Consider the following 26,497-nt stretch of genomic DNA (forward strand, 5'->3'; position numbering starts at 1 on the left):
TTAACATTGACGGGTGAATTCCAGTGTTATAACAGACAACACAGACGAGCGTTAAGGCCGACAGCCATTGAAAGTTTTGTTCGTTGATTTTAAACTCTTCCAAACTATCCCAACATGTTTAGAAGAAGTAACTAAAGGTGTTGTGGCACCAATCCATGCATAAAATGTCAGTTTATTTGAAATATTACGGGGATAAACACCATAATGTAGAACCAGACTTTTGGACTGAGAGAATTTAAACGCTCATGTGCTTTATTGTTCTAATAAATCTTTGAGATTTTGCATTTCGTGTTCGTTTGATGATATCAGATCTATATCGTCTGCTTGCACAGAAATGCCGACGTAAATGTAAAGTAACAAAATGCCACAACCAGAGTATGTCAAAGGAGCTACATAATTGAACCCATGTTAAATACGTCTACAATTCACCGTATTTCGATCGTGATTGCTTCTTTTTATTTTGGTTATTATATATAATACTTGAATTGGTGTCACAATTCAACAGCCACAGAAAGTTATTTTATTGCAGTACAAGGATACAAGGACACAAATACTTAATTCACAAATAACTGGCCCACTAAGGGCATTGCGCACAGTGAACATAAAAATACAGCGGTCACAATAAAAATAAACTATTAGAGTTAATGATTGAAAGAATACCAATGCACACTTGTAGATATGTCCTGATTTCGGGTCTGAATTTAGTAAGTATGAATTTTGTCACCGATTACATATAAAGCTATAAGGATATAGATAGGTCATTGCAGATAACTTTATGACAATTTGTGGAAATAAAGCTATATTGAGACACTTAAACAAGCAAATCCAACATTTTTTCCTGTAAAAAGTATATATTTTTCAAAACCTAACTTTAATATGGAGATCCATGAAAAAAAAAGATAGATTTTATTTTTTATTTTGTTATGAAAATCTGTAGCCATGGTAACACAGGGGCGGATTCGGGATTTTAGATGGGGGTGGTGGTCGGGCGCACAGTTAAAATTTCGCCGAGCGGAGGGAGGCGACAGTTTTTTTTAGGTTAAAGTTTTGAAATATTCTTCTAGAGTGGATGCAATGTAGATATCTTTTGTAGTGAAATTAAAGTTTAAACCTAAAACCGCCTAAATCTACCCCAGACAACCCGTACTTTGCAAATTTTAGGGGCGTGCATGGCCGTCACGCCCCCGCCTGAATCCGCCCCTGTAACATAATAAAAATATACATTATATTTCATAACAAATTTTGACCCATGCAGGTCCGGATGTCGAAAGAATAGGCCTGCAGCAGCGCTAAGCTTGTCGTAAAAGGCGACTAAATAGTGCTCAGAACCATAGCCGGTCAGGTTTTCCGTGTTATAGCCTGACAACCCCAGCATGTAACACGCCAGGGGTACCCTATTCCACCACCTGCGGCACACAACCCAGTTGCTCCGTGGGCACAGCGCCCTAGCCCCCGGCTAGGGTTCTGGGCACTATTAAGTCGCCTTTTACGACAAGCTTAGCGCTGCTGCAGGCCTATTCTTTTGACACCCGGACCTGCACGGGACTGAATGAGATTTTGTCTACCGTTCAAATGCATGGAGATTTGGCATTTACAAGAGTGTTGAGTTCAGTATTAAAAGCAAAACATGTTTTAGTGTAAAATTACCGAAAAAAATCACAAATTTTTAGTTTTACATGTGAAAATTTTAAGAAAAGCCTGAAATAGAAGATTTTGCATTGTAATGCGCTGTCCAGATCCCGCAGTAAACAAACTGCAAATCTGTCTTCAGATTTCAATATGTTCTACATCAGAAATTCCGGAAGGGAAATGAAACTAGAACGAGTCTTACAAACCCTAACAGTTGAGAAAGATGCTACATTTCCTGAACTTTTTAAACCATGTTCATTTCCTTTTATTTTATAGAAAAAGAATTAAAAGACTTCAAGCCTATCAGAAAAGATTAACATAATTTTAGTGAGACATTATCTTTAATCAAACAATTTTATTTGTTTGGCTCATGAAAATGTTAAATTTTCTCGGTTTTGAATTCTGTTACTTAATTTTGTAAGGAGGTGTTATAATTATATTAAAATGGTACATTTCATCTAACAGAAAATCATACAATCAGCAATACACAAATGTTCATCTTAAACTTTAAAAAATGCATGTGAAAAAGAAATAATATGTGAAAAATCAAGTGAATGACAGTTAACAAATCCATGCATCATTGTAACATCTCGACAAAAACAAATGGAAGACTTAATCACAGCATAACATGATTGATGATTGAGGTAGCAAGAGTAAGTAAAAAAATATCAGAATAATTCCTCTTGTGTCATATACAGTCGTTTTTGTCAACTGTAGTGAATACCTACACCCCAACCATATCCCTGATATATAAGAATACTACATGAAATATATAATTCCCCTATAACTTGCATAGAAAATGGTGGATACATCCTTTATGAGACAGAACCCTAATTGCAGTGTTACACTAAAGCTAGATAAAGTAGTCGAGATCAGATTCACCAAAAAAGATCTACATAAGACCCTTAGCAACTAGGACCCTTTCAAATAAAATTATAGTCTATATTTGAATGTATCTATTTATGACGATAGTCCAACCATTTTCTCAGAAAGTTCCCATAGTCTACGAGCAGTTTCGTCGTCCTGAGCTTCCTTGGACGGTAACATTTCTGAAACATCACTGTAATAAAAATCACAAAATTTATACATTCAGTGACTTTGTCACACAATCCATAAACAACTGCAACTGATTCTAATTTTCTTCCACCACAGAAGTTCCACAATTTACAATTTCCCAAACTTTGGATATTGTTTCCCACCACAGTCAGTGTGCATCTTTTGCTATAGTGCATCGTGAGCTGTACATAATTTCAGAAATTCTAACTATGTACACAGTTTTGCAATTTTTTCTACCACAACAAAAACGCTCTTGTAATAATCCAATGCTTCCTGAATAATTTTATATTTAAAATTGATTTCTTAAAGTTAAATTTATAGATGGAATTAATATTTCATTAATGATTGCATTTTACCCATCTTTTCATTTAAATACCTGTAATATTTTCCGGTCACAGATGCTAAGGATTCCTCTATGGCACAATATAAAGTCGTCTGTGCCCCTTCCTCGGGTGTTTTGATGAGATAACCTAGCTGTAACGTATCAAAGATATAAAACATCATGTTTTGTTTAACCCCATGGCGAATAAGTTCTGTATATATAACACCCGGATGGAGGGAATATGTTGTGACTCCCGTTCCTGAAATGAAAATGAAAGAAGTGGTAGGATAAAAAGGTACGATCAGGCTCTTGAATGGATATAATACTGTACAAGTAATCAATTTATCAAACTTCATCAGATTTCAGCTTGAATTAAAGTCAGATAATGAGAAAAAAGTGTGGTTTCTAAATGTTTACATATAATTTGAGGTCTTCGTGCAAATAACATGCAGAAATGTACATATCTAGATTAAAAAAGATACAAGCTTTATATGTGAAAGATACAAGCTGAAAGATACACGCTTTATATTTTGCTTTGAATGAAAGATCTTTAGAAATATAAGTACACTCTGGTTGTAAAATAAAGCAGAAACACTTTGAACAGAAAACAAGAGATGAAAGATGAAAGCACAATAAACTCTGAAGTCACTGAGGTGATGGCTACTAAGGTATGATAAAACCAGTTTCTGGTTGTCTGTTTGTATACGGCAGGGGTAAAATAATAATTAATTTTTAAACCCGCTGTACACAGTGGCGAGATATCATGTGACATACAAATTTTGCAGTCACATGTCTGTCTGTGCATCCATCCACCGCGAGATTTCACTCTTTATAATCCCCAATACTTGTTTCCAGATGATTAATTGAAACAGAATCAATGAATTGTTTTGAAATTTGCCTAGTTGTATAGTATAAACAATGTGGTGAGGTATCATTTAATGTCTCATTAGATGCCCTATTTCCAAATGACAGCCTATAATATAAACTTATGGATGAATCATTAACAGAAAAACCAACTTTGGAGCCTACTCGGTTCCGGTTTTAAAAGATTACCAAACTTACCTTTCATCCGCTTTCCCAATTCCCTAGAAAACAGTACATTTGCCAATTTACTTTGTGCATATGCAAATTTGTAATCGTACGTCTTTTCTCCGTTGATGTCGTCAAAATTTATAAAACCTCCTGAAATAAAAAAAAATAAGCATGTATTGAGTACCTAATCCCACTTTGTCTAGATATATATAAAAACATACATGTATTGAGTGCTTGATCCGACTTGTAAACCAATGGAAATTTCTAAATGATGATTAAATTAATACAAACACAATGTACATGTATTTAAAATATTGGTTAAATTCATGAATTTTCAAATCTATGTCAACAACTTGTTTAAGTCACATATTCCACAAGAGTACGGAAGAATATAAAAATAATAGCTTGACCGCACTACCACAGATTAAAATGAGTAGAATTATCTGTTTTACACTTGCCCATAAGGCCTGAGAAATAAAATAAGTGTCTGTTGCCTATTTTTTCTGCATACCATAGCACATTTTATTGGTTTTTTTTAAATGCCGTTGAACTATAATTTTTAGCTGAGCACTATCAAAGTCAAGAAATCCTCCCAAAAATGATTTTGCCTACCTACCCATCACACTATTACATCCAATATAACCTTAACAGATATGTATGTTTTTCTTGGTGTAAGTTTTACCATAGAGTAAATTAACTGTACATGCCTTACTTTCGTGTGCTTTTGAAGACACCGTGACAACACGGCTGGGAGCAGATTTCTTCAGGAGATCTAAGAGTAGATTTGTCAGTAGAAAATGTCCCAAGTGATTAGTCCCGAATTGCATCTCAAACCCATCCTCTGTCTTCCAATGGGGACACCACATAATTCCTAAAACCAAGAAAATTTCAAAATATAATTCAGCTGGTATACGCTCTTAAAACTCCTTTTTTTGGTTTATACTTTTGTGCACATGAAGTGAAACTTAATCCCAGTAGCATTATGTATATCTAATAATATGAGATAAAATTGGAGGAAATGACTGCGAAAATGAGTGTGGACTAATCGACGTTAATGACATCGTAGTACCAAAACCAGGTTATACAAAATAGCCTGGACTTATTTGGACATATTTGGGCCAGTTTATCCTTTCAATAAACCGCTTCCCGGTTTATAAGTGTAAACTGTTGCAAACCAGATTATTTTGCATAACATGTTCAAAACTTTTAAAAATTTGAACATTTCTGTTCTTGTATTTGTCAAAAGGGATACTGATTCGAGGGTGTATGAGCACAATCAAAATCGGACGTTAAAATAGAATTAGCGCCTTTGGATCATTCGGTAAAAAAAAAACCCAAAAAAAAACACAACTATGTACTAAATTATGATTTAAATACCAGCATTGTTTATCAGTATATCAAGTCTCTGTTCTTGCTGAATTATATCTTTGGCAAACAGACGGACTGACTTTAAGGATGCTAAGTTAAGATGTTTGATCACTATACTGGCACTTCCAGTTGAGTTTTTAATATCATCTGCGGCTAATGTTGCTTTCTCTAAATTTCTACACGCTAGTATAACACGCGCTCCTGAAAAGACAAACATATAACGAGTAAAACTATATAGATAAAAACATATTATTTTGAAAACAAACAATTAAAAGGGTGTATATTTCGTATGTCAAAATTGAATGTTCGAATCCGATAAATTGTGGTGTATCAAATTTGTATCCTCAGGCCTCATGCATACAAATGGGACTTACTTGCTTCATATCCGTCGATAGGCTCGCTGATAATAATAAAATCGTTAATAAATTAACTAAATATATGATTATTATTAATTCATCTACATGTTTAACCTTTCTAATTAAAACCTCGCGGCTAATAACTTGAAAACTAGGACTAACAGCATAGACAAGTCACAATTTTGAATGTGTAAAATATATAATAATTATAGAAAGAAAAATACGTACATCGAATCAATCAATTAAAAAATATATTCATGGAGTCCAAGAACGTCCCCACTCCAGTCTGATGGTCTGTTTCATTCTAATTTAATTTTTCGAGTTTATGTCAAAGTTGTAAACCCCCTATATTCCAGTTACTCCATAGTCCCTTATAACTCTACTAGCTTTATCAGATGTTACATTCCCCAGTCCAGTTAAACGTTCGATCTTACGAAGTGTTGTGATTGTCCCTCACCTCTAAGCGCCAAGTCACGGGCTGTTTCTAATCCTATTCCAGTATTTGCCCCAGTCACTATCACCGTTTTACCATCAAGTCGAGTTGTTGTGTTTTCATACCTTGGTCCACATAAATACTTTTTTATTCCAACCAGAGAAACAGCTGCAAATAAGGTTAATAGGTTTCTTAGGGTTTAGATTAACTTTTTAGTTGCAATTTAACACAGAAAATATTTCGAATGAAAGGTATACGGTCAGATAAAGTAAATATACCAAAATGCCAACGTAGTATTGGTAAATAAAAAAGTAAACCTGGAACACCGAAAGAACGATAGACGGAACCCATTGTCAAAGTTAATTATATATAACGCAAAAGAAGTTATAAAAGTTCAAGTCAAATGAACAAAACGGTCGAACCACATTAGAAGTGCATTAAGGTGGTCCTAAAAGATACGCGTACAAATACATGCTTTTTACAAGATACACACCATGTTGCTCCATGAAGGCTTTGTACGTTGAAGGAGGAAGTGGGAGACATTTTGTTTAAATGGAAACTGGCACTTCATGGTGTTCAATTAAGCCAAAGTCCAAGTAACATTTGCGTAAGGTGTTTAGCGCAAAACAACAGTTACTAGTAAAACAAGAATAGCTTTGATCATGCAAAGCTTGCTAAAGATACTCCGTTCCCTACCTCAGTAACCACATAGTCAAAATATAAACAGACTTCAAACACGAAGTTGATGCCACTTCAGGTTGGAATCGAATTCCGCGATTTGGCATACCTTTATATTGCTTCTGTCAACATAAAACGGCAGGGGTATAAAAACACATGCGACAAAAAAGTTGCCTCATTGGATTTGTCAACGGTGGGTAGTACCAGCAATGAAAACTTTATGAATTGTTATGAAATTAAGACCGGTATGATATACCAAGATCTTCGCCTTTTGTATAGTCCTACTAAGTTAAGTTACGACTGATTTGTGGTTGTCTACTATACTACATGTATCTTCTGAAACGATACCTGTTTAAGTGGGAGTGTCCTATGCACTTCAGATTTCAAGTTATTTTATCATATTATTTAATTATCACCGACAAAGATGGTGTTGAATGGTGCTTTAGCAGCCTTAACTATATATAAGGAGAACAGAAATGATGGTGAGTATGTCAAAGAGACAACCCCATCGGGACGAAAAAATGTTACCTCAAGGTCACCCATGGGTCTTCAATGAACGACGAGGAAACCCTTCCACCATGTTTAGAATGAATGGTGAATTTATAATATTAGAACATGAATTTGTAATATTAGAAAATGAGTGTTTTCTAATATAAAAAATGATTTTTTTAATATTACAAATTAGATACTTTTTAATATTAAAAATTCAATGGAGTTTCTAACATTAAAAAAAACCGATTTTTTAATATAAGAAATTGATTTTCTAATATTAGAAAGTGCATTGGTCGTATTCAGTTACGACTTTTTAATATTAGAAAATCATTTTGTAATATTAAAAAATATCAAAAAAAAAAGATTTTCTAATATTACAAATTCATTTTCTAATATAACAAATTCATTTTCTAATATCACAAATTCAATTTGTAATATTACAAAATGTGTGATATTTTATAATATTACTAAATCAGGAATTTGTAAAATTAGAAAGAATTTTAATATTACAAATTAAATTTCTAATATTAAAAAATCTTTTCTAATTTTAAAAAAATGACTTTGTAATATTAGAAATTCATTTTCTAATATTACAAAATATTGATTTTTGTCCACTTTGGCTTGCCATATGCTTGTCATTTCTTGTCGCTAATTAGTGAGATCGGCATCTTGAAAGGCAATCTTACGGCATTTCGGTTACGAAAAGACGTGACTTCCTGTTAGACCAGTGTTCCAGATACTTTGCCGAAAAGGAAGGGTGCCAGCCGAGGTTCCTCAGAAAAAAGGGACGCTTGGACAATTCATTGTTTGCCATTTTTTCGTTCGTACATGAAAATGACAAATTTCCAATAAAAAGGGGGTGCCAACCCTCGGGATCCGCCACTGCTTCCAAGCTAACATCTTGGTAACATGAAACAGTTACACTGCAAATATCGGATTAAACCAGAAACTGGAAATGCCCAACACGCCCCCTCCCTACACACACCCTGGACTACTCTCTCTCTCTCTCTCTCTCTCTCTCTCTCTCTCTCTCTCTCTATATATATATATATTGACCTTTGAACCAATTTGTGTGATATGGCAATTGCAAGCGAACTCGTTTTCAAAGTTACTGCCAGCAGTGTATGAAAACAGAGTAGAGCATCAGAACAACTTTACTGAAAAGTTTTGAAATATAAATCATACAGCTTACCTAAAATTAGTACAGCAACCGCTATTTTCTTCAGCATGTTTTCTTCTGAACTGAGTTAATATCGAGTTGTTTCCCTTTGATCAATTGTTAAATGATTAGACTGTAATATCCCTACGAATTCAGAACATGTTATTATACTTGTTTTTATCCTTAAGATATATTTCAGTACTTGAGCTAAGTAAATGATTGCTATTTTGTCATAACATCTGATCACAATTCCAACCACGATCACGATGCAGTGGTGTCAATTGTAAGGTCATAAAATAGGACAACGTTAACTGTAAAAATGAATGAGGCCAAGAATTTCCTATTGAAGTATAAAGTCCAATTTGGAGTAACAATTGGAGTAGGTAAGACTGATGATGAAAAGCTAGGGGGTTTTATTTTCATAAATCTGTTCTAAATAGTCCGAATTTCCTCTGCCCCCGCAACTCTCCTCTTTTTTATTTGGATGTTGGTATGTCGGGATGGGTCGATACTGCTCCAAAATAATATGTTAGCTCGGTTTAACAGTGGCGGATCGGGGTGGGGCGGGAGGCCGGCATCCCTTTTTATTTAGTATAAAATTGACCATAAAAAAGCAAATTATGTCCTAGCACCCCACTTCTTGCGAGGAACCTCGGCTGGCATCCCCTTTCAAATTGTCTGGATTCGGTCCTGGTTTTAATACAAGCGGATGTATCTGTATACGACTGTACACTTCAACATTTTTTTTTATTTAACAGCAAAGCAGTTTCAGTGTACAGTGCTTCTACGTATAGTATCACGCGGAACCGTACTTCACAATGCAGTCATAGTCATATATTTTCAACTTTATGCCTGTACGATACTTTTAACATAAACAATACTACTAGAAGTATTATCTCTGAAATAAAATGTACATCTACAGGCGCGGATTCAGACGGGGGCACGCACGGCGCCCGTCCTCCACCCCCAGATTGGGAAAAATATTTTTTTGCATGAAATCTTAATTTTTCACTATATTTACGTCAAATGATTTTTTTGGCCCTCTTCGCTTGGCCATTTCTTCTATTAAGGCCCCTAACCTGAAATCCTGGATCAGCCCCTGATTTATGCCACGGAAATTCCACGCTTCTTTCATATATTCACTGTCACTGATTCTGGCTTACTTTCAACATCCGAAATGCATGGTACGAATGCGATATGCTCTAAAATCGGGTGACTTCCGCTAAAATCTTGGTTCCCTTGATATGATTGCGTACTTTTTCGTAACCGTGATGACCCGAATGTTTTCAACCATCCGGAACAAGATTAAACAATTGGCAATCGCTATATATAGATATCGGGGCCCTGATAATATCTATGACCTTTATATAGTCAATTGTAACGAACGTCGGTGTTTGAATAGGAAACTGGGTAATATTACATAAATTCAATGCTAAACGATCATTTTATCTTTTAATGTAAACTTTCTGTTCTAAGACAAGCAAAAAAAAAAACCAAAACAAAACAAAAAACAAACAAAAAACAACAAAAAACCAAAAAAACGCATAGACATGTGTATACTATGTTTTCAAAGAGGTACATTATTGTGCTCTTCGGATCGCTTATGATATTGACCAGGAAACCAGGGTTAGGAACCAGATTAAGCAACTGGCAATGAATATTCGTAGCTATTGGGGCGTGCTAATTTATGTGACCCGTATATGAAGTCTTGTAACGAGTCCCAGTGCCTGAATCGGAAACTGGGTGATGTTCAAAGTTAACCGATCATTTTATTAGAACTTCCTGTTCTTGTACAAACAAAAAGTACACGTCAAACACAGGTGTATGATACTTAAACGGTACATTTTTATCTCGTATGAAGCTAGAACTATAACGTTATGGTGGTAAACACGGCGAGGATCTGCAGCTTTACGTGGCGTATAGCTACATATTTATGCAAATTATATACGATTATTAGGTACTGAAATTACGAATGCGAGAAGTCGCTAACAGTATTAGCGACTTAAAAATAGGCACAAGCACAAGAGGCAAACAATATTATATACATGTACAAAGCATACTAAGTCGTTATAACGAGATACTTAGTCGTTATATAACGACTTAAAAATAAAACAACATCTTGCACTAATCGGCTTCCGTAGGTAAGACCTTTAAACACAAGATTTCGCGCTTGTAAACTATCTTACTACATGTAGTACTACTTGAAGAAAAAAATCGGAAATCACGGACCTACATATAAACGGCGAAAACTATTGTCCAAATTTCAAGTATCCATCCATACAAAACTAAAAATTAAATTTTTCTTGAAAAAAAAAACACACAAAACGATGGATATAATTTATATAAAACATCTCAAAATATCTGAAAATTGAAACTTCGGACTGCTACGGAAATGCCTAGAATGCAAGATTTTACACCATTTATCCTAGGGCTTCTGGGGGCTTTGACTTGTCCCAGACACCTGATGCCAAAATGTTCTTTGCGATAACTTTTGCCCCTTTAGAATATTACGCCTAGTACGGTCTAACAAGCACAATAAATATTTTCTGAATGAATTCCCCTTTGACTTAAACCAAACAAAATTCTAAAAACACCCTACGAAATCTGAACAGAAAATGGCAAAAGTAGTTTATGTATTCATTGACTGTCGTATGTCACTTTTATGTGTTTATAGATATTTAATAAAACAAAGACGGAACTTGAAGAGATATTTGACAATCGTAGATCCGTTCTATCTCCTTTCGGTCTGTCTATAAAAGACGTGGATTGTGATCTTTGGTCCATGTATTGGATTCCAAAAACCACATGAATCCATACCAACAGCACGTCATAGCTCGATCTGCAAAATGTACGAACCAAACCTATTTTAGCACTCTGCCAAAAAAAAGTGTTTTCAGTTTTACCACGACACTTGTTACTCTAGTAGCCTTATCACACTCAATGTGGATCCTGAACAATTCGAAAGATCTCATGGAAACTCTCCATGCTATGTCATCGGACTATGATACACCAAGACCTGTGATTATTCAACCCTTTATATGCATTCCTATTTTCAATGCGCAGTTGAAATCCCAACACAAAAGTATAATGCATTGTTTCTACGCTAAGAAAGATGGAATACAGGAGATATAAAAACGTATTACGGAGATTCTTCGTACTGTGTATAAACGATTCCAAATCAGCCTTTAAGAATATCTAAGAAGATGTCAAAATGCTGGAATTTTTTTATCGTCAGCATATTGGTCAAGATTTCAACAGACTGTCGACATGGGAACAAATTTTGCTCCTCTTCTCGCCGACTTATTCCTCCACTCTTATGAGGCTGACTTTAAACCCGATCGTATCCAGAAAAAGGAACATCGGTAAGCCAGATCCTCAGTTTCCGCTATACATATGGCGTTTTTTTTTTATAATAATACTTCTATTTCAAAAAGTTTACAGCAAAACAAGATATATGTATACAATTAATTCTAATTGCAAACACCTTTCACATACTTATACGGACATGTTGCAGTGTATCAGAAGTTTCAGTAAAATACAAATAGAATATGAAAATGAAATTCATCTTCAATTTTACTATTATTTCAATATCATTTTTTTTTCAATATTAAAAAATCGACCTGTTTCTCTACTGTAACAAACGTTTTATGGTCGTCATCACAAACTCGTATATCGTGATGTTGTATCCGTCTGCACCTTGAGAACAAATTTGTTCGCCGTATCAAGTTTTTTTTCTATTCCATCTACTCCTGGCGTGACAGGGCGCGTGTTTCTAGAAAAGCAGAGGGCGCTTACCTTGCTGGTGCATCTGGTTCAAGCTCTCCGTTTTAAGTCCTGGTCGCTCTTTTACTATGTACAGGTTAGTTTGGTTATTCTATGTTCTTTGATGCGTCTTGTCTCTTTCTTTGTCTTACACTTGTCATTAGATTATTTTCTTATTTATTGCCATTCCAATCCTGGTTCCTTCGATTGTTATTTTTTTTAATTAACTGAATAGTTTTTTAAAACTGTATTTAATATTTTTATTCATGCTTTTTATACTTTTATTCCGTTTTTTTTTTCTCAACACAGGAGCAAGCTTGATTTTTTTAAGGAGATGGTTTGCAGGTGTGAGGTATGATAGCACAACACGTCTTGACGGCAAACATGTCCTTATTACTGGGGGTAACACGGGAATAGGGAAGGAAACAGCGATAGATTTGGCGAAACGAGGTTATTCAATTATATATTTGACTTTTATATAAGCGAAGAGCAAACTTTTCCTGTTTTATTTTGTTATCCTCGTCTTCAGCTAGCATTTTGTAGTAGGACCAATCGTTCGTGAGATTTTTTAATATGAAAATTCTCGTCCAACTCATTTTAGTTCAAACTTTAATTAAACAGCAAATGTTATTTCATAACAGTAAAAAAATCTGTTTTACAACAAAATCAACGAATTACAACTTACGATACGAACCCTCTGAATGAAGAATCCTATCACTTGGTAAAATAATGGCAGAAAAAATGTATAATACAACCACGTTAAGCATGCATATTTTTTTATTTTACTGTCTCTTACTTTCATAATATTTTTTTCAACATAAAATGCAAAATGATGCTGCATTTTATTCATGATTCAGAGACGTGTGGGAAATTCCAATCAGAACGACCTTAGGAAAGAAATCCATTCCAGAACTATACAACATTTGAGGACCATTCGACCCCGAACGCGGAGAAAGATGTATTCTTATCAGATCATAGACAGTGCTCTGTATTTTTCAGGGACTAAAATAACTATAGCATGTCGTGACCTGACCAAAGCTCAGTCTGCTGCCCATGAAATCAAACGAATATCTGGAAACCAAAACGTATTGATACGACAGTTAGACCTAGCTTCATTAAAATCTGTCAGGAAATTTGCCGAAGAAGTCAATAAAGAGGAACAAACACTTGATATTCTAATCAACAATGCAGGTAACTTAATAAACTATCATATATATTTATAGCTTAGTAAAATATACTTGCATGGTAGTGGTAATTTGTTCCTTAAGTTTACAAACACTTTTGAACTATCTGTCTCATGCCAATCATTTCTATATTTCCTAGTGTTGTAGTTATAGAAATTAAATCCCTTCAGTTTCGGAAACACTAGTAGTCTTACTGTAGTTCTACAGTTTAGATATTTTTTTCGTTCCGGTTGGGTTGTTGTCTTTTTGTCATATTCATCATATCCATTCTCGTTGAATTGATATGCACCTGTGTATGCATCTACGGAGAGTGTAAAATAATCAGTAATCAAGTGTCAATAATTTCAATATTATTCAAAAAATAATCTGAGGTTTTCCTTAAAAATTGTGCACATAAGTTCTTAAACTAGGACGATGACTTTTCTTTGCCAACCATGGTTTCAACGTCTGTGGTGTTGCCAAGTAATATACATAGTAAGGTTTCGGGACTGTTGCAGTATAGTCTGTCGAGGTACAGAAAAACGGGTTTTCCAAAAGAGTTCAAAATGTCGGTTCAAAACACATCGCGAAGAATGGAAGTACTACGACAAAATAAAACGGAGAGTTCAATAGTGTATCCACTTTTAATACAAATTTTGGTCTCATATTGAGGTACACAGGTTACAGTTTTTGCTAGGAAAAATGCATTGTTCATTCTAATGTTGATTTAGCAGCACGCCAACCAACGAACGGACTATTGTTCACCACTGTATTCCTACTATATAAACGTCATGGTCACTGTCCATGGTTTCTGCCTTTTGCTTGTTCGCATACATCATTACATGCTGTTTCACTACTCGTCTCCATAGGTTTTTCGTAGGAAAGTCTTATCTCTAATGAAATTTTCAATGTAGTTCACGAGATCGTACTTCTGGAAGAACGTAAAGCAGTTGGAAATAAAACCAAACGAAGTATGTTCTTTACTACTCAGGTGATTGTAAAGCCTATACAGAAGTATGCATTTGGTGATGGTCTCTATTCGAAGTGTTGTTAGTTTTTGGAAGAATTGAAGCCTTTTAATGTCAATTTCATACAAAATGTCGAGGTAGCCTAAAAGGCTTTCTACCATTATTAATCTTGTACATTTCCGCAGACCCTGGATGCGTTTCAAACAGGTGTGTTGAAATGTTCTCAATACCCGAATGTCACGTATTGGCATAGCACTCCATAGCTCACATCCATATAGAATTGACAGAATTATGACGACTAGATACAGTCTTAAATTTGTAGGAGGGTTCACATATTTCTAAAACCCGATGCGCCAAACATCCCGTAGAATGACCGTCGGCCTCTTTCATATGCTGATGTGACTGCTTCATTTGATTTCAGCTCAGTCATGAGGACTATACCAAGATGAGTTTTTGTTGTTTTAATGTCTATTTCGTTACTACCAAAAGTCAAACGAAACGGGAAGCTCGAGATTTGCTTGTTACGTCTAAATATCAGAATATCGTTTTTTCGGCATTAAATTCAAATTTCCAACTCTTTGAGTAATTGTAACAAATGATCAAGAGATCATGTAAACCGGCTGAACTCCATGATAACAAAGCAATATCGTCGGCGAATGAGAGCGAATGTCGGCAAAAGGTTATTGATGTACAATTTGTACAAGAAAGTAGATAAGACTCCTCCTTGCCGCACACCTCGGTTTATTGGAAACCATCGTGACCGTTCACTATTCATCATAACCGCACTGCTCATGTTTGTATAGCTTTGGTCCATAATGCGTAACATTGAACCTTTAATCCCAAGGTCATAAAGTTTACGAATCAACCCAGCATGCCACACCGTATCACAAGCTCATTTTATGTCCGAAAACGCTGAAAATATAATGCTATTCTTCTCTAACATTGTCGTAATAGTTTTGGTACACACAAACGACGTAGACAAACAATTCAAGTCCTTTGTAAAACCTTGTTGCTACTTGTTTGGAAATGAGTCAGCATACAAGTCACACCATGTTTGAATTCTTGTGTGTAAAATACTTTCAAACAGTTGTAGAATGACGATATAAGTGCAATTTGTCTGTACAAGTCACATCTGTGCGTCAGCTTATTTCCACCTTTATGAATAGGAATGATAAGCGCCTTCTTCCATGATGACTGTATATAACCAACTGCCAAGATAGAGTTACTTTTGTTTTTAATAAATGGTTTTTATTATTGCAATGTATTTTTATTTCATTTTTTGCAATGTATGATATTATTGCATGATACTTTAGGCGTCATGAGATGTCCATACTGGAAGACTGAAGACGGGTTTGAGATGCAGATAGGAACAAATCACTTGGGTCATTTTCTCCTCACAAACTTACTTCTAGACTTGTTAAGGAAATCCTCTCCTAGTCGTATAGTCACTGTATCGTCAATAGCACACACACGTAAGTTTTGATACATCAACCTTCTTTATTTTTCCACATTGTCAGGAGATATAAAAGAAGTGCTAAAAGTGTGAGTATTATTACTCGAAAGTTGCGAAACAGAAAGTTTAAAAATGCAAAAGTCATGTAATGGTGTACGAGCACTGATCCCAAAGATCAAAAATACTATTTGATGTGGCCGTAGTGTTAAAAAGCAAGGTTGAAAGCAAAGGTAGCAGTTTAGAAGGGTGAGTCTGATGCAATCAAATGTTTACTGGCATGAAATAAATACAAATGTGTATTGTATTGTGCTTTGATATTTTTTCCTGATCATGATCATGGGGCCTTCAAAAAACCCTTAATCGGAAAGTACATATTCCGTATTTTCAAATGTGGGAGAATCCGTTGACAACTCACAAACACACACAAATTTAAAACCATGGTCGGAGATTTTATTTGCTAGAATTTACGACAAAAATATTCCGAAATTTAAGTCTCCTTTCCTTAGTGTATACAACTCAGCGATTTAAAAAAACTAAAGTATCCATTTTTCCTTGTTTTCAACATGGAGAATCGTAAGTTCTTGAGAAATCGTTCAACGAAGTATCGCGTCTCTTTAATTTGTCAAAAATTGTCCCTTCTTGTACTTAAATGATAGTCATTTTGGCTTTTTAATGTATCCATGCACATATTACGTGCTATGAGTAGATTTATCTCTTTCAGTCGTTTCGAAGAAACTTACGAGATAAAAGTTTATTAAAAGCAGACAAAAGCATTATTATATCCTCTCCTCGTATTGGGGACTGGAGATGGGTATTATATCCTCTCCTCGTATTGGGGACTGGAGATGGGTATTATATCCTCTCCTCGTATTGGGGACTGGAGATGGGTATTATATCCTCTCCTCGTATTCGGGACTGGAGATGGGTATTATATTTTGTTGTTGTGTATTTTCCAGGATTTAAGATAAACTTTGATGACATCAACAGTGAGAAAGATTATGATCCAGGAAGTGCATACTCTCAAAGTAAACTTGCCAATGTTCTGTTTTCGAGCGAACTTGCAGAGCGATTAAAAGGTAAGAAATAGAGGAATTTCAGTCTTATATCAATTTCCCGATTGTAGTCCCGCATGTACAGTGAGCAATTCACAAAAGCTAGTTTTAATTGGAGCTTTCTCAAAGAATTTGAATTTATTAAGCGGCTTTCTAACAATACAAAGAAAACTTTGGATATGAAAAGTACTCAAACTTGCTGTAAATAGTCTCACTACATAATATGTCTTTGTACAATAAATCATTCATTTGCCGTTGCTGTTTAAACCATTCATATTAATAAGGATCTGTTGCTTCTTTCCTTTATTACACCCACCATTCCGATCATTGATGTAATAATCCAAAAGGGTAATTTTATGTATAAAAAATATAACCAATCAAGTATCATTCCAGGTACTGGTGTTACCACATATTCTTTACATCCGGGCATTATAAACAGAATTAGCCAGACATGTGTCTAAAAATTTGCTATGGAAGGTTGCTTTAGGAGTTTTTAAACCTTTCATCAAAACACCAGTAGAAGGAGCGCAAACAACAATATATTGTGCTGTAGAAGAATCTATAGCAAATGAGACAGGGAAATATTACAGGTAATGATACCCGGATTGGCAGGGAAATATTACAGGTAATGATACCCGGGTTGGCAGGGAAATATTACAGGTAATGATACCCGTATTGGTAGGAAAGTATTACAGGTAATGTTACCAGGGGCGGATCCAGGATTTGAGTTTAGGGGGGTGCGTTAATTGAATTAAATGCCATGTAAAGCAAGGCAAAAAATATTCTGGGATGAAACTTGTGGTGAAATTTTTTTCTTACCGATTTAGAGGGGGCGTACGCCCGGCACGGCAGTCCTTGGATCCGCGCCTGGTTACCCGTATTAGCAGGGAAGTATTACAGGTAGTATTACCCGTATTCGCAGGAAAGTATTACAGGTAATGAAACCCGTATTGACTGAGAAGTATTACGGGTAATGATACTTGTATTAGCTGCAAAGTATTAGAAGTAATGATACATTACTCTCTGGCAAGGATTACAGGTAATGATACCATATTGCCTGGAAGGATACAAATATGACGCATGGTTCTCAGTGACAATTCCAAAATGTCGTGTTTTTCGTTTATTAAGGCATTGTCAGTAAAAATTAACGTGAAATAAAAAAAAAATCGCAAGAAAATGCTTCCACAAATAAAAAAGTGCTCCTTTACAGCTAATGATTTGTTTATTTTTTAGCTTTTCCTTATTTAACCCCTCTTTAGATGTTTGATATCTGTATAATATACTCTCATCAACTAATCTTCTTTCAGCTCTGCATGATTCAGAAAGATAGCTACTAGAAGAGTCATAAGATACCGACCTTTTTTCAAGTTCATCTACTCTGGAACAGTTTGCTCAATAGTTTTTAGTTTTTTCGTTGATAGCGATGTGTTTTTTTTTCCTATTAATCCACCCTTTTTTATTTTTTTGCCGTAGATATGAAGAAATAATTACAAGATGCAATTTTGAATTAACATACTAATTTGAACCTGAATGCACGTTTTGCTTTTTGTATTGTTTCGTTTTCGTTTTTTTTTTGTAGGCATTATATATTAGCGACTTCTTGCACTCACAATTTCAGTACTGAAAATTCGTATAGGATTTGATATTTATATATTACTACTCCACATTATGCAGCTGGTCAGTGCCGTGTTTACCGTCATAGCTTCATAGTTCTAGCATTATACGGGGTTAAAATGTACCTCTAAAATATCACGCAAGTGTGTTCTATTCAGACACAGGGGATTGTTTAATCTGGTTCCTAATAAGGTTTCCTGGTCAATATCATAAGCGACCCAAAGATCGCTAAAATTTGAGTGAAACTTGCGGAACGAAAACATTATCCGCACTTCCTGATAACCAGTTGTTTTGATTGGAAAACATTCGGGTCATTATGGTTACGAAAGAGTAATATCAAGTGAACAAAGGTTCTAGCGAAAGTCACCCGATTTTAGAGCAGATCGCATTCGTGCCATATCGGATGCTGAAAGCAAGCCAAAATCAGTGGCATAGAGTATTTGACGATGAGCGACTTTGAAGACTTTGGTCTTTGATTGAAACATGGAATCCCATGTAATAATTTTGCTACTCCTTTTTCTGTTGAGAGATATTGAAATCTACTTTATTAGATACATATGGTTATATTTTGTTACAGTAACCATTTTGTGTCTGCTGTTGAAATCATATCATTTTAGGTGGTCTGCCTCAAATACAATTTATGTATACAAGAAATGTATGATTAATGAACAACTTGGAACTAATAAAAACTACACATTTAAATCGGGTTTAACAAAATGGCTTTCTGCACGTAGAACTTTCTAGATTTTCTTTGATGTTTCATGTTTTCAACTCTATTTGAGCATGCTATACCTGTTTCTGTGTTTGTAGTGTTCTTGGCTAGGAATATTTCTTTCACAGTCGGTCTATGCCAAAAATTTGTTTTGAGAGTTCTATTCTATTCGTAAGATTTATGGTACAGTTTAATTCTGAAGACTTTTCAAAGATGACAATAATTATGTTTTGATTTTTGTTTACAGTGATTGTGCAGAGAAGACTCCATCCAAAGAAGCTTTAAACAAGGAAAACGCACAACGGCTTTGGGAATTGTCTGAGAAGATGGTTGGATTAACAAGCTAAAATAATTCATTCCGAAACAAACTGCGTCCAACAAGCCTACTTAGTGTGTTCTTAAGTATTGTCTTTGTTTCTAAAAAAAATGAATTATATTTTTATATCCGACTTCGTCGCCGTCCTCGGTATAATTTGGTTTCTACACATTAACTCTTGGATAGAAGAAGGACAAAGAAAATCATAATCTTGATGAATTAAAGAACAATCTTTACCTCTCTTTAAGGATAAGTTATTGATAGCCATGCTATATATAGTGCATCAGCTAGACGACATGATCGAGTCGATACCAAAAATGCTTTAGAGGACACAGCTTGATACACAGGCAGATGTTCAGCCAGAACAATGCTTGTTTTGGCTCCACTTATCTTCCAACTCGGTCACATTTGAGACACAAAAAAACTGGAAATCCAACATAGGCCGATTTTGGTCATAAATACGTACACTTTAACTATACAGATGATAAGGATTGTCATCACTCATTTCCTCTTTTTGTGGTATGCAATTGGTAGTGCAATTTTATAAGAATGTATTAACTTTTACTCAAGCATCAAGGTCACTCTTTCATAAAATGACAAGATCAGGGAAAAACAAAATTATTGGTCAATTCACTTGCGTTTTAAAGGCTTAAGAGGTGTTTTTTTCTATACAATTGACCAAGCCTATTATGATACAAGTACTATTGTTAACATCTGCATTTTTTTTTTCAAATTTGAAATTTGTTCACTTTTAATTTCTGTCAAAATGGAGATCCCTAATAAAAAAGTTAATTCCTTAATGCATTATTCTTATTATATTGACATTGTCTGAGATAAGGAGTAGAGATGGAGATATGGATTAGACCTTGGATAACCAGAAGAAATCAGTACGGTACTTATCATGGATAAGTACAGGAGTTAACATCAAAAGACCCGAATAGACCAACCAATTTTTAATATGAATATTTATCATGTGCTTTTATTTACCTCTGATGTTGTGGCCTCTATGAACCGATAATTCTATTTTTTTATTGGTCGGAGATTCAAAATTTCATGAAACCTGTATCACAGAATAGAACATGTTTTATCTTAAAATGAGAAGCGTGTAACTTTGTGAGGTAATACTACGATTTCTAATTCACTAAATGTTCGGTAAGAATTTTTTAGTTGCAGATTTGTCATAAGCAGCTTTGGCAGGTCATTATCAGCACAATCACTGCAAATGTAAAAAGTAATCAAGGGAAATCACTGCAAATGTAAAAAGTAATCAAGGGAAATCACTGCAAATGTAAAAAGTAATCAAGGAAAATCAATGCAAATGTAAAATAACAAATAGAGTAGAGATGTGAAAATAACAAAAATGCATTTGAGAGCTTTTTTATAACAAAAAATAAAATAAACTTAGGGGGTAAGAAATACTGATTGGTGCTGTGCAATGACTGAGATCTTATCAAGTTTATGACAATCGTATATAGGTTGGCAAATCACAATATCAGGACGGGAATAGGCTACAGGAAGATGAGTCTGCGAACTCTTTATATAAATTGTTCTTACCGAAGCCCAACCAGTCAGTTTGGTTAAAATTGGTCAAGGTGTTTTCATGTAGTCGAGCAAAATGAGAACAGTTGATGAGCAACGGACGATGGACGTAAAGTGATGGCCAGGGTGACATTAAGAGCGACAAATGAAGATTCAATTCTATAATATTAGTAAATCGTTTTTTATTCATCTGTAATAATGGCCCAAGGAAGCAACGCCGAATACTGTAATAGTCTTCCATGGATCATCATTACTGATCGAAGATATATACTGGTATATTACAATGAAAAATTCATTTCTTAATACATTTTTAACTAGTTTCAAAAACTATTCTTTGTCTTAAAAGTCAACATGTAAATGGAGTTTTATTAACAATATATTTTCTGAATGCTCAGTTCAAAATTAAAAAGGCAATCAACCAACTTTTTCCTTGTTTTGCGTATGTTCTAGCCTCTTGTAACATTTAATTAAACTAAAGGACAATAAACAAAATCAGTGGCATTTTGAAAATCAAACCCAAAATTAAAAAGAAAAAAAAACAAGCACACAAAATACTAAGAATAAAACAAACCGTTTGCAAAGAATCTGGCAATGATCATTGACCAGGTAACATAAATAGGACAAGTGTCATATGCTTTTCTCATGTCATCTCCGTTAAAGTACGACAGATATCAAATATTACAAAAACGATTAGATTCCCTCCTCCTTGAAACATATTTTTAGCATACCGAAATTAAAATAAGAATATTAATATGATTGGTATTTTTGTATTTAAACACGATGCCACTGCTGGTGGACCAAAGGTTCATGAGAGCATCCTCAACCCTGTAGTCTTGTCTGACCTCAAACTATTTATCACACATTATTTACGAAGGTTTGATTTTTGAATTTTGAACTTCCTGTATGGTGTTCTAACACTGCTGATAAGATCTTACTCCTTGAACCACGTAAACCGAGACCAAGATTGGTAATTTTTATATCGTTGGTATTTTTGTATCTGCAAAATGACAAACCGGCATTGGTAAATAATGATATGTTTACTGAGGACAGATCTGATTGGTAATGTAACGGGACGAGTGATAACATACAAGATATGAATTTGGATACAGAAATAAAAATACGATTTAATAACAATTTATTGAAAATAAAATTATTTATATAGCCAAAGTTTCCCCCATGAATGAGGTAATTAGTCATTTCGTGAGTTGGCGAATAACTAGAAATGTGTCACATGACAGTTACAATTTATCTCCATCTAGTAGAAGTCTTAATTTTATTACTGGTGAACTTTTTCAATCCATCACCACCCCTTTCTACCACCTTTTTCATTGATCTGCTATGTTATTGTGTGTTTTATTCATGTATAAGTGTTGCTGTGAGTGGCCAATTTTAATGCCATCCTTTTTTGTTTTAAGGAGACTCTCCAAATTTTTATGGGGAGTAATTTACTTTATTTGTTATATAGTTCACCATTTTCATAATCCCAGTTAATGTATATATGTACATATTTTCTGTGTTATTTTATACGTCATTATAATAAATGACATTAACTGTAGACTGTTTTCCTTATTCATCGCCCTTACCGAAAAAACCTAGTGGAGTAGAGTGTCTTGTCATAGCTTAATGAGATCTGAACTTATCTCCTGGAACTTAGTAGAACATAAATATTATCGCTATTACTTACATTTGTAACAATGCAGATTTTCAAATAAAAATTTAATTGCCAGCGCTGCGGAAAAAAGTCCAAGCCACCCTCTCAAGAATAAAACTGTCGGTGCCTAAACATTAATTAGAGCAGAATCAACTAGGGTAAACTGACATAACGAATTTAATGATTACTTTTGTATTAAAGACATTAAATCGTAACATTAAAAAATCAAGAATGAAAATATGCTAACGTAAGTAAAGTGCTTTCTCATTAAGTAGAAAAACTGAGCAACCGAAGTTTCTGTTTTATGAAGTACAATAAATGACGCTCATTTCGATTTGTTCGATAGTTTACCGGTTGAAAAATCCAGTTATGTGCCCTTGAATGGTGGTTGTTTTGCAAAAGGCTCCGTAAGTGTTTTGACAATTGTACTCTTATAGCAAATATTATGGTCTGAGAATTGGAATGGTGCTTCAAAACCAAGTTAAACGCATAAGTATGTAATTTTATATCGTAATATTACAGAAAATGCGATTTTCTTAATACTGACTGTTTTCTAAATCGAATGCTTGTGAATAGCACTGACTATGGGTGATCTAGAGGATTTAAATACTAGTGATAATCTAACGGTACAAGATACGGATTTAATCAATGATCTGAGCCAGAACTACCAATATGTTATTACTGATAGTTAATTTAATGTCCATGATATATATAACTTAATAAAGTCTGAGTTTGGTCAACTTGACAGAAAATCATTTTAATCAGACTTATTAAGTCACACTGATCTCAGTGACCTAAAACCGATCCGGTCATCGCTTTTTGACATCATTCGGAAAACTGACTCAACTTTATCTGAAGTCAAACTCATAGAACGGTCTAATAAGGATGGTCAAGCTTTTGGTGAAAAAATTGCAGATGACATTTACGTCATGTTTCAGTACATCGAGGGCGCGAACAACGGTTCTGAACTACGATAATGTATCTCCAAATGTGCATGTAGGAGATCTACTACCGTGTCCGATGAAAACGATTCGATTCTCCTTGATATATACAATAAACTATCCAATAAAGTCAGAAGTGTGGTAGCGTCTCACGATAACAGGATTGTAGTTTCGATGCTAATGGAAGTGAAACAGATGATAAATGATGGTCTGAAACCGCTCTCCGAAAGGATTGATTCAATTGTGAAGAACTTTGAAGGAGAAATCAAAACCTTAAAGAAATCATTACAACAAAAAGATGCAGAGATTTTAAATCTGCAAGATCAACTTTCAACTTCAACGTATCGTGATCGGATTTCTCAACTCCAGGCCGATGTAAAACTGAAAAACAAGAGCTGAAAGATCGCGACGAAATACAAGACTATAACAAAGTGCAGAGAAAGTTATCAGATAGACTAAGCAACAAGCTTGAATCAATTGACAACAGGCTTAAACAGCAAAATGCCAAAGAAGCTAAATCCTCTTATAGTAAAAAAAGTATTGGAGCAAATACCACAATCTATTCCCGTGGTAATGTCATCACGCGTCGATACACCAACACAAAAGGAACAGTACATCGATACGAGCATCGGCACTCAGAGAAACGAACTTGTCGATTACGATAAAGCAACAAGTGACCACCGTGCGAACGATTATGACAATGTTTCTGAATACACTCAGTGCGAACAAAGAATCGGACAAAAAATTATTGATGATACAGACGCTTTCTGTGCTGTTGTTAGAAGACGAACGAAGCGCATTGTGTTGTATAATGTGCGAGCAGACAAGTATTATGCGGCAGTTGAAAGAGCATTGCGATTATACACAGAAAAGAGAAGAGCTCACGTGACATTTACAAAGTTACTGAAAACGCATGAAAGTAGCCAAAGTGCAACTTACATTTTGAGCGTGAATATAAATGAGGATGATTTTTATAGTAAAATAGAGAACAACGAGTCATTCTGGCCGAAAGGTGTATATTATAGAGACTATGTACCTTACAACAAAACACAAACAGAATCACAATGGGGAGAGTACAGGTAAAGACCACTTCCAAAATTACCATTGTACTGGTATTTTTTATACAAATAGCTTTATTGTTCAATTTTTTACTTATGTAACGATTTTGTGCATAGAATATGAGAGGCGCGATGTATGGTGCGCCATATTTTCGAACTTTATTAGATAACAGCGACATATGTATGTTGACTGAACACTGGTTAAATGCATCAAATATCTCATTTTTAGAGAAGTTTGATAATAGGTTTGTTTGTGTGTTATAATAGCAATAGTTACTTAAAAGGTTTGGGGGTACATCATTGCTTATTTGAAAATCACTTGGTTTTAAAATACATAAATTAGATACAATGAACTATCGAATATGTGGAGTCAAACTAAGTTCAAAACATTATATGAGTACTTGTGTTTTATGTGTATTGCTTCCATCAACAAACCATGATAAAGAAACATACTTGAAATATTTAGATGACTTGTGTAGAATCTATGATATATTTAATGATGAAAATGTAGTAATAGTGGGGGGTGATTTTAATGTTGATATTACTAAAGCACAGACAATAAACAAAGTCTCTAACTTTACTGACTTTTTAATGGATCGAAATTTGTGCCTGGCCTCTTTTTGTCAAAGTAGTGTAGGTCCTTTATACACATAAAGATTTAAGGATTTTGTTACTAGAACATTATTGGATTATATTTGTTTTCCAGATAATATTGCAAATGATAGTGTTTTAAACAAAGTATGTTCTAATTCTCCTCATTCTGTATCAGATCACTTTCCAGTTAGTGTACATGTCAATATAGACCTGCTTGGTACATCAATGGAAATGTATAAATCCAATAGACATGCTTTGAAATGGTCTGATGATTTTGAAAGGAAACTTTACCAGTCTGAAATTTGTAAGTTACTTAATTTCTCCACTGGAACTGTAGATGTTGATACAAATGACGTTGAAATTTATACAACAGTGTTTACTAATTCCTTACATAAAGCTGCAAGTATGTCTATCCCGACAGGTCAATACCGAAGTTTTTTTAAAACCGTACTGGAAAAAATGTCAATTAAATGATTATCATTTTAGACAAAGACAGGCACGGCGGACATGGATAGCTGAAGGTAGACCGCGATCACATACTGATCTAAGCTATTTTAATTACAAAGATAAGAAAAGGGAATTCCGAAATCGTAAACGTTTAGCCGAAAAATTGTGGCGAGAAGGAAAATTCGAGGAAATGCATAATGCTACCGAAGTAAATATCGAACAATTCTTCAAACGTGTTCGTCAATTTAAGAAACCGAAGTCGTCAATCAGTAAACTATCCTATGACGGAAAAGTCACCTGTGACGAAATTTCTATTAGTGACTTATGGTGTGACTATTTTCGGGATTTATACTCAGAACAAAAGGAAAATGATAACGATTTTGACAAACCTTTCTTTAATGAAGTAACTAGTAATGTGCAGTCGTATTTTACTATGAAGGCTGAACGCATATACGAGATAGAAAAGTAAATTACTGTTGATGAAATTAAAGTGCAGTTAAAAACTTTGAAGTATGGGAAAGCCCCTGGTCCAGACAACGTTTGTAATGAACATATTATTTATGGCGGAAAACGAGTATTAGAACACTTGTGTAAACTGTATAACATGATTATGACTTCTGAATGCATACCGGCTTCGTTTTGTACAAACTTTGGAAGTTAGGAATATCTGGAAAGATATGGAGATTAATATATGTATGGTAC

General features: G+C 34.6%; 2 protein-coding genes across 2 annotated transcripts; one reads left to right on the top strand and one right to left on the bottom strand.

Moving 5' to 3' along the window:
• Positions 1-504: 504 nt before the first annotated feature.
• LOC148609546 (retinol dehydrogenase 13-like) lies at positions 505-8,788 on the bottom strand. Its single transcript, XM_088540501.1, has 7 exons — positions 8,559-8,788; positions 6,221-6,364; positions 5,417-5,608; positions 4,752-4,910; positions 4,070-4,189; positions 3,062-3,266; positions 505-2,689 (listed from the first exon to the last, which is right to left on the bottom strand). Exons 1-7 carry the CDS (start codon positions 8,593-8,595, stop codon positions 2,590-2,592), a joined length of 957 nt encoding a protein of 318 aa, XP_088396627.1. The 5' UTR covers positions 8,596-8,788; the 3' UTR covers positions 505-2,589.
• An 11-nt stretch (positions 8,789-8,799) lies between these two features.
• LOC148609547 (retinol dehydrogenase 12-like) lies at positions 8,800-20,365 on the top strand. The gene is given in 8 exon segments (XM_088540500.1): positions 8,800-8,908; positions 12,597-12,737; positions 13,287-13,478; positions 15,732-15,890; positions 16,828-16,947; positions 17,317-17,356; positions 17,358-17,513; positions 19,497-20,365. Coding segments are annotated over 8 exon segments (972 nt in total). The 5' UTR covers positions 8,800-8,844; the 3' UTR covers positions 19,597-20,365.
• Positions 20,366-26,497: the final 6,132 nt, after the last annotated feature.

The sequence above is a fragment of the Perna viridis genome, chromosome 8, assembly GCF_037379345.1.
Source record: "Perna viridis isolate PV_CMFRI_1.1 ecotype Kerala chromosome 8, ASM3737934v1, whole genome shotgun sequence".
Classification (NCBI taxonomy): domain Eukaryota; kingdom Metazoa; phylum Mollusca; class Bivalvia; order Mytilida; family Mytilidae; genus Perna; species Perna viridis.

Bases quoted from the DNA above. Each gene is read 5' to 3' on its own strand.
- LOC148609546 (XM_088540501.1), bottom strand. From the start codon at position 8,595: ATGCTGAAGAAAATAGCGGTTGCTGTACTAATTTTAG. The intron at 3,267-4,069 runs GTAAGTTTGGTA...TTTTCATTTCAG, and splicing joins ATTGGGAAAGCGGATGAAAG to GAACGGGAGTCACAACATAT. The intron at 2,690-3,061 runs GTATTTAAATGA...TTTTTATTACAG, and splicing joins GTGACCGGAAAATATTACAG to TGATGTTTCAGAAATGTTAC.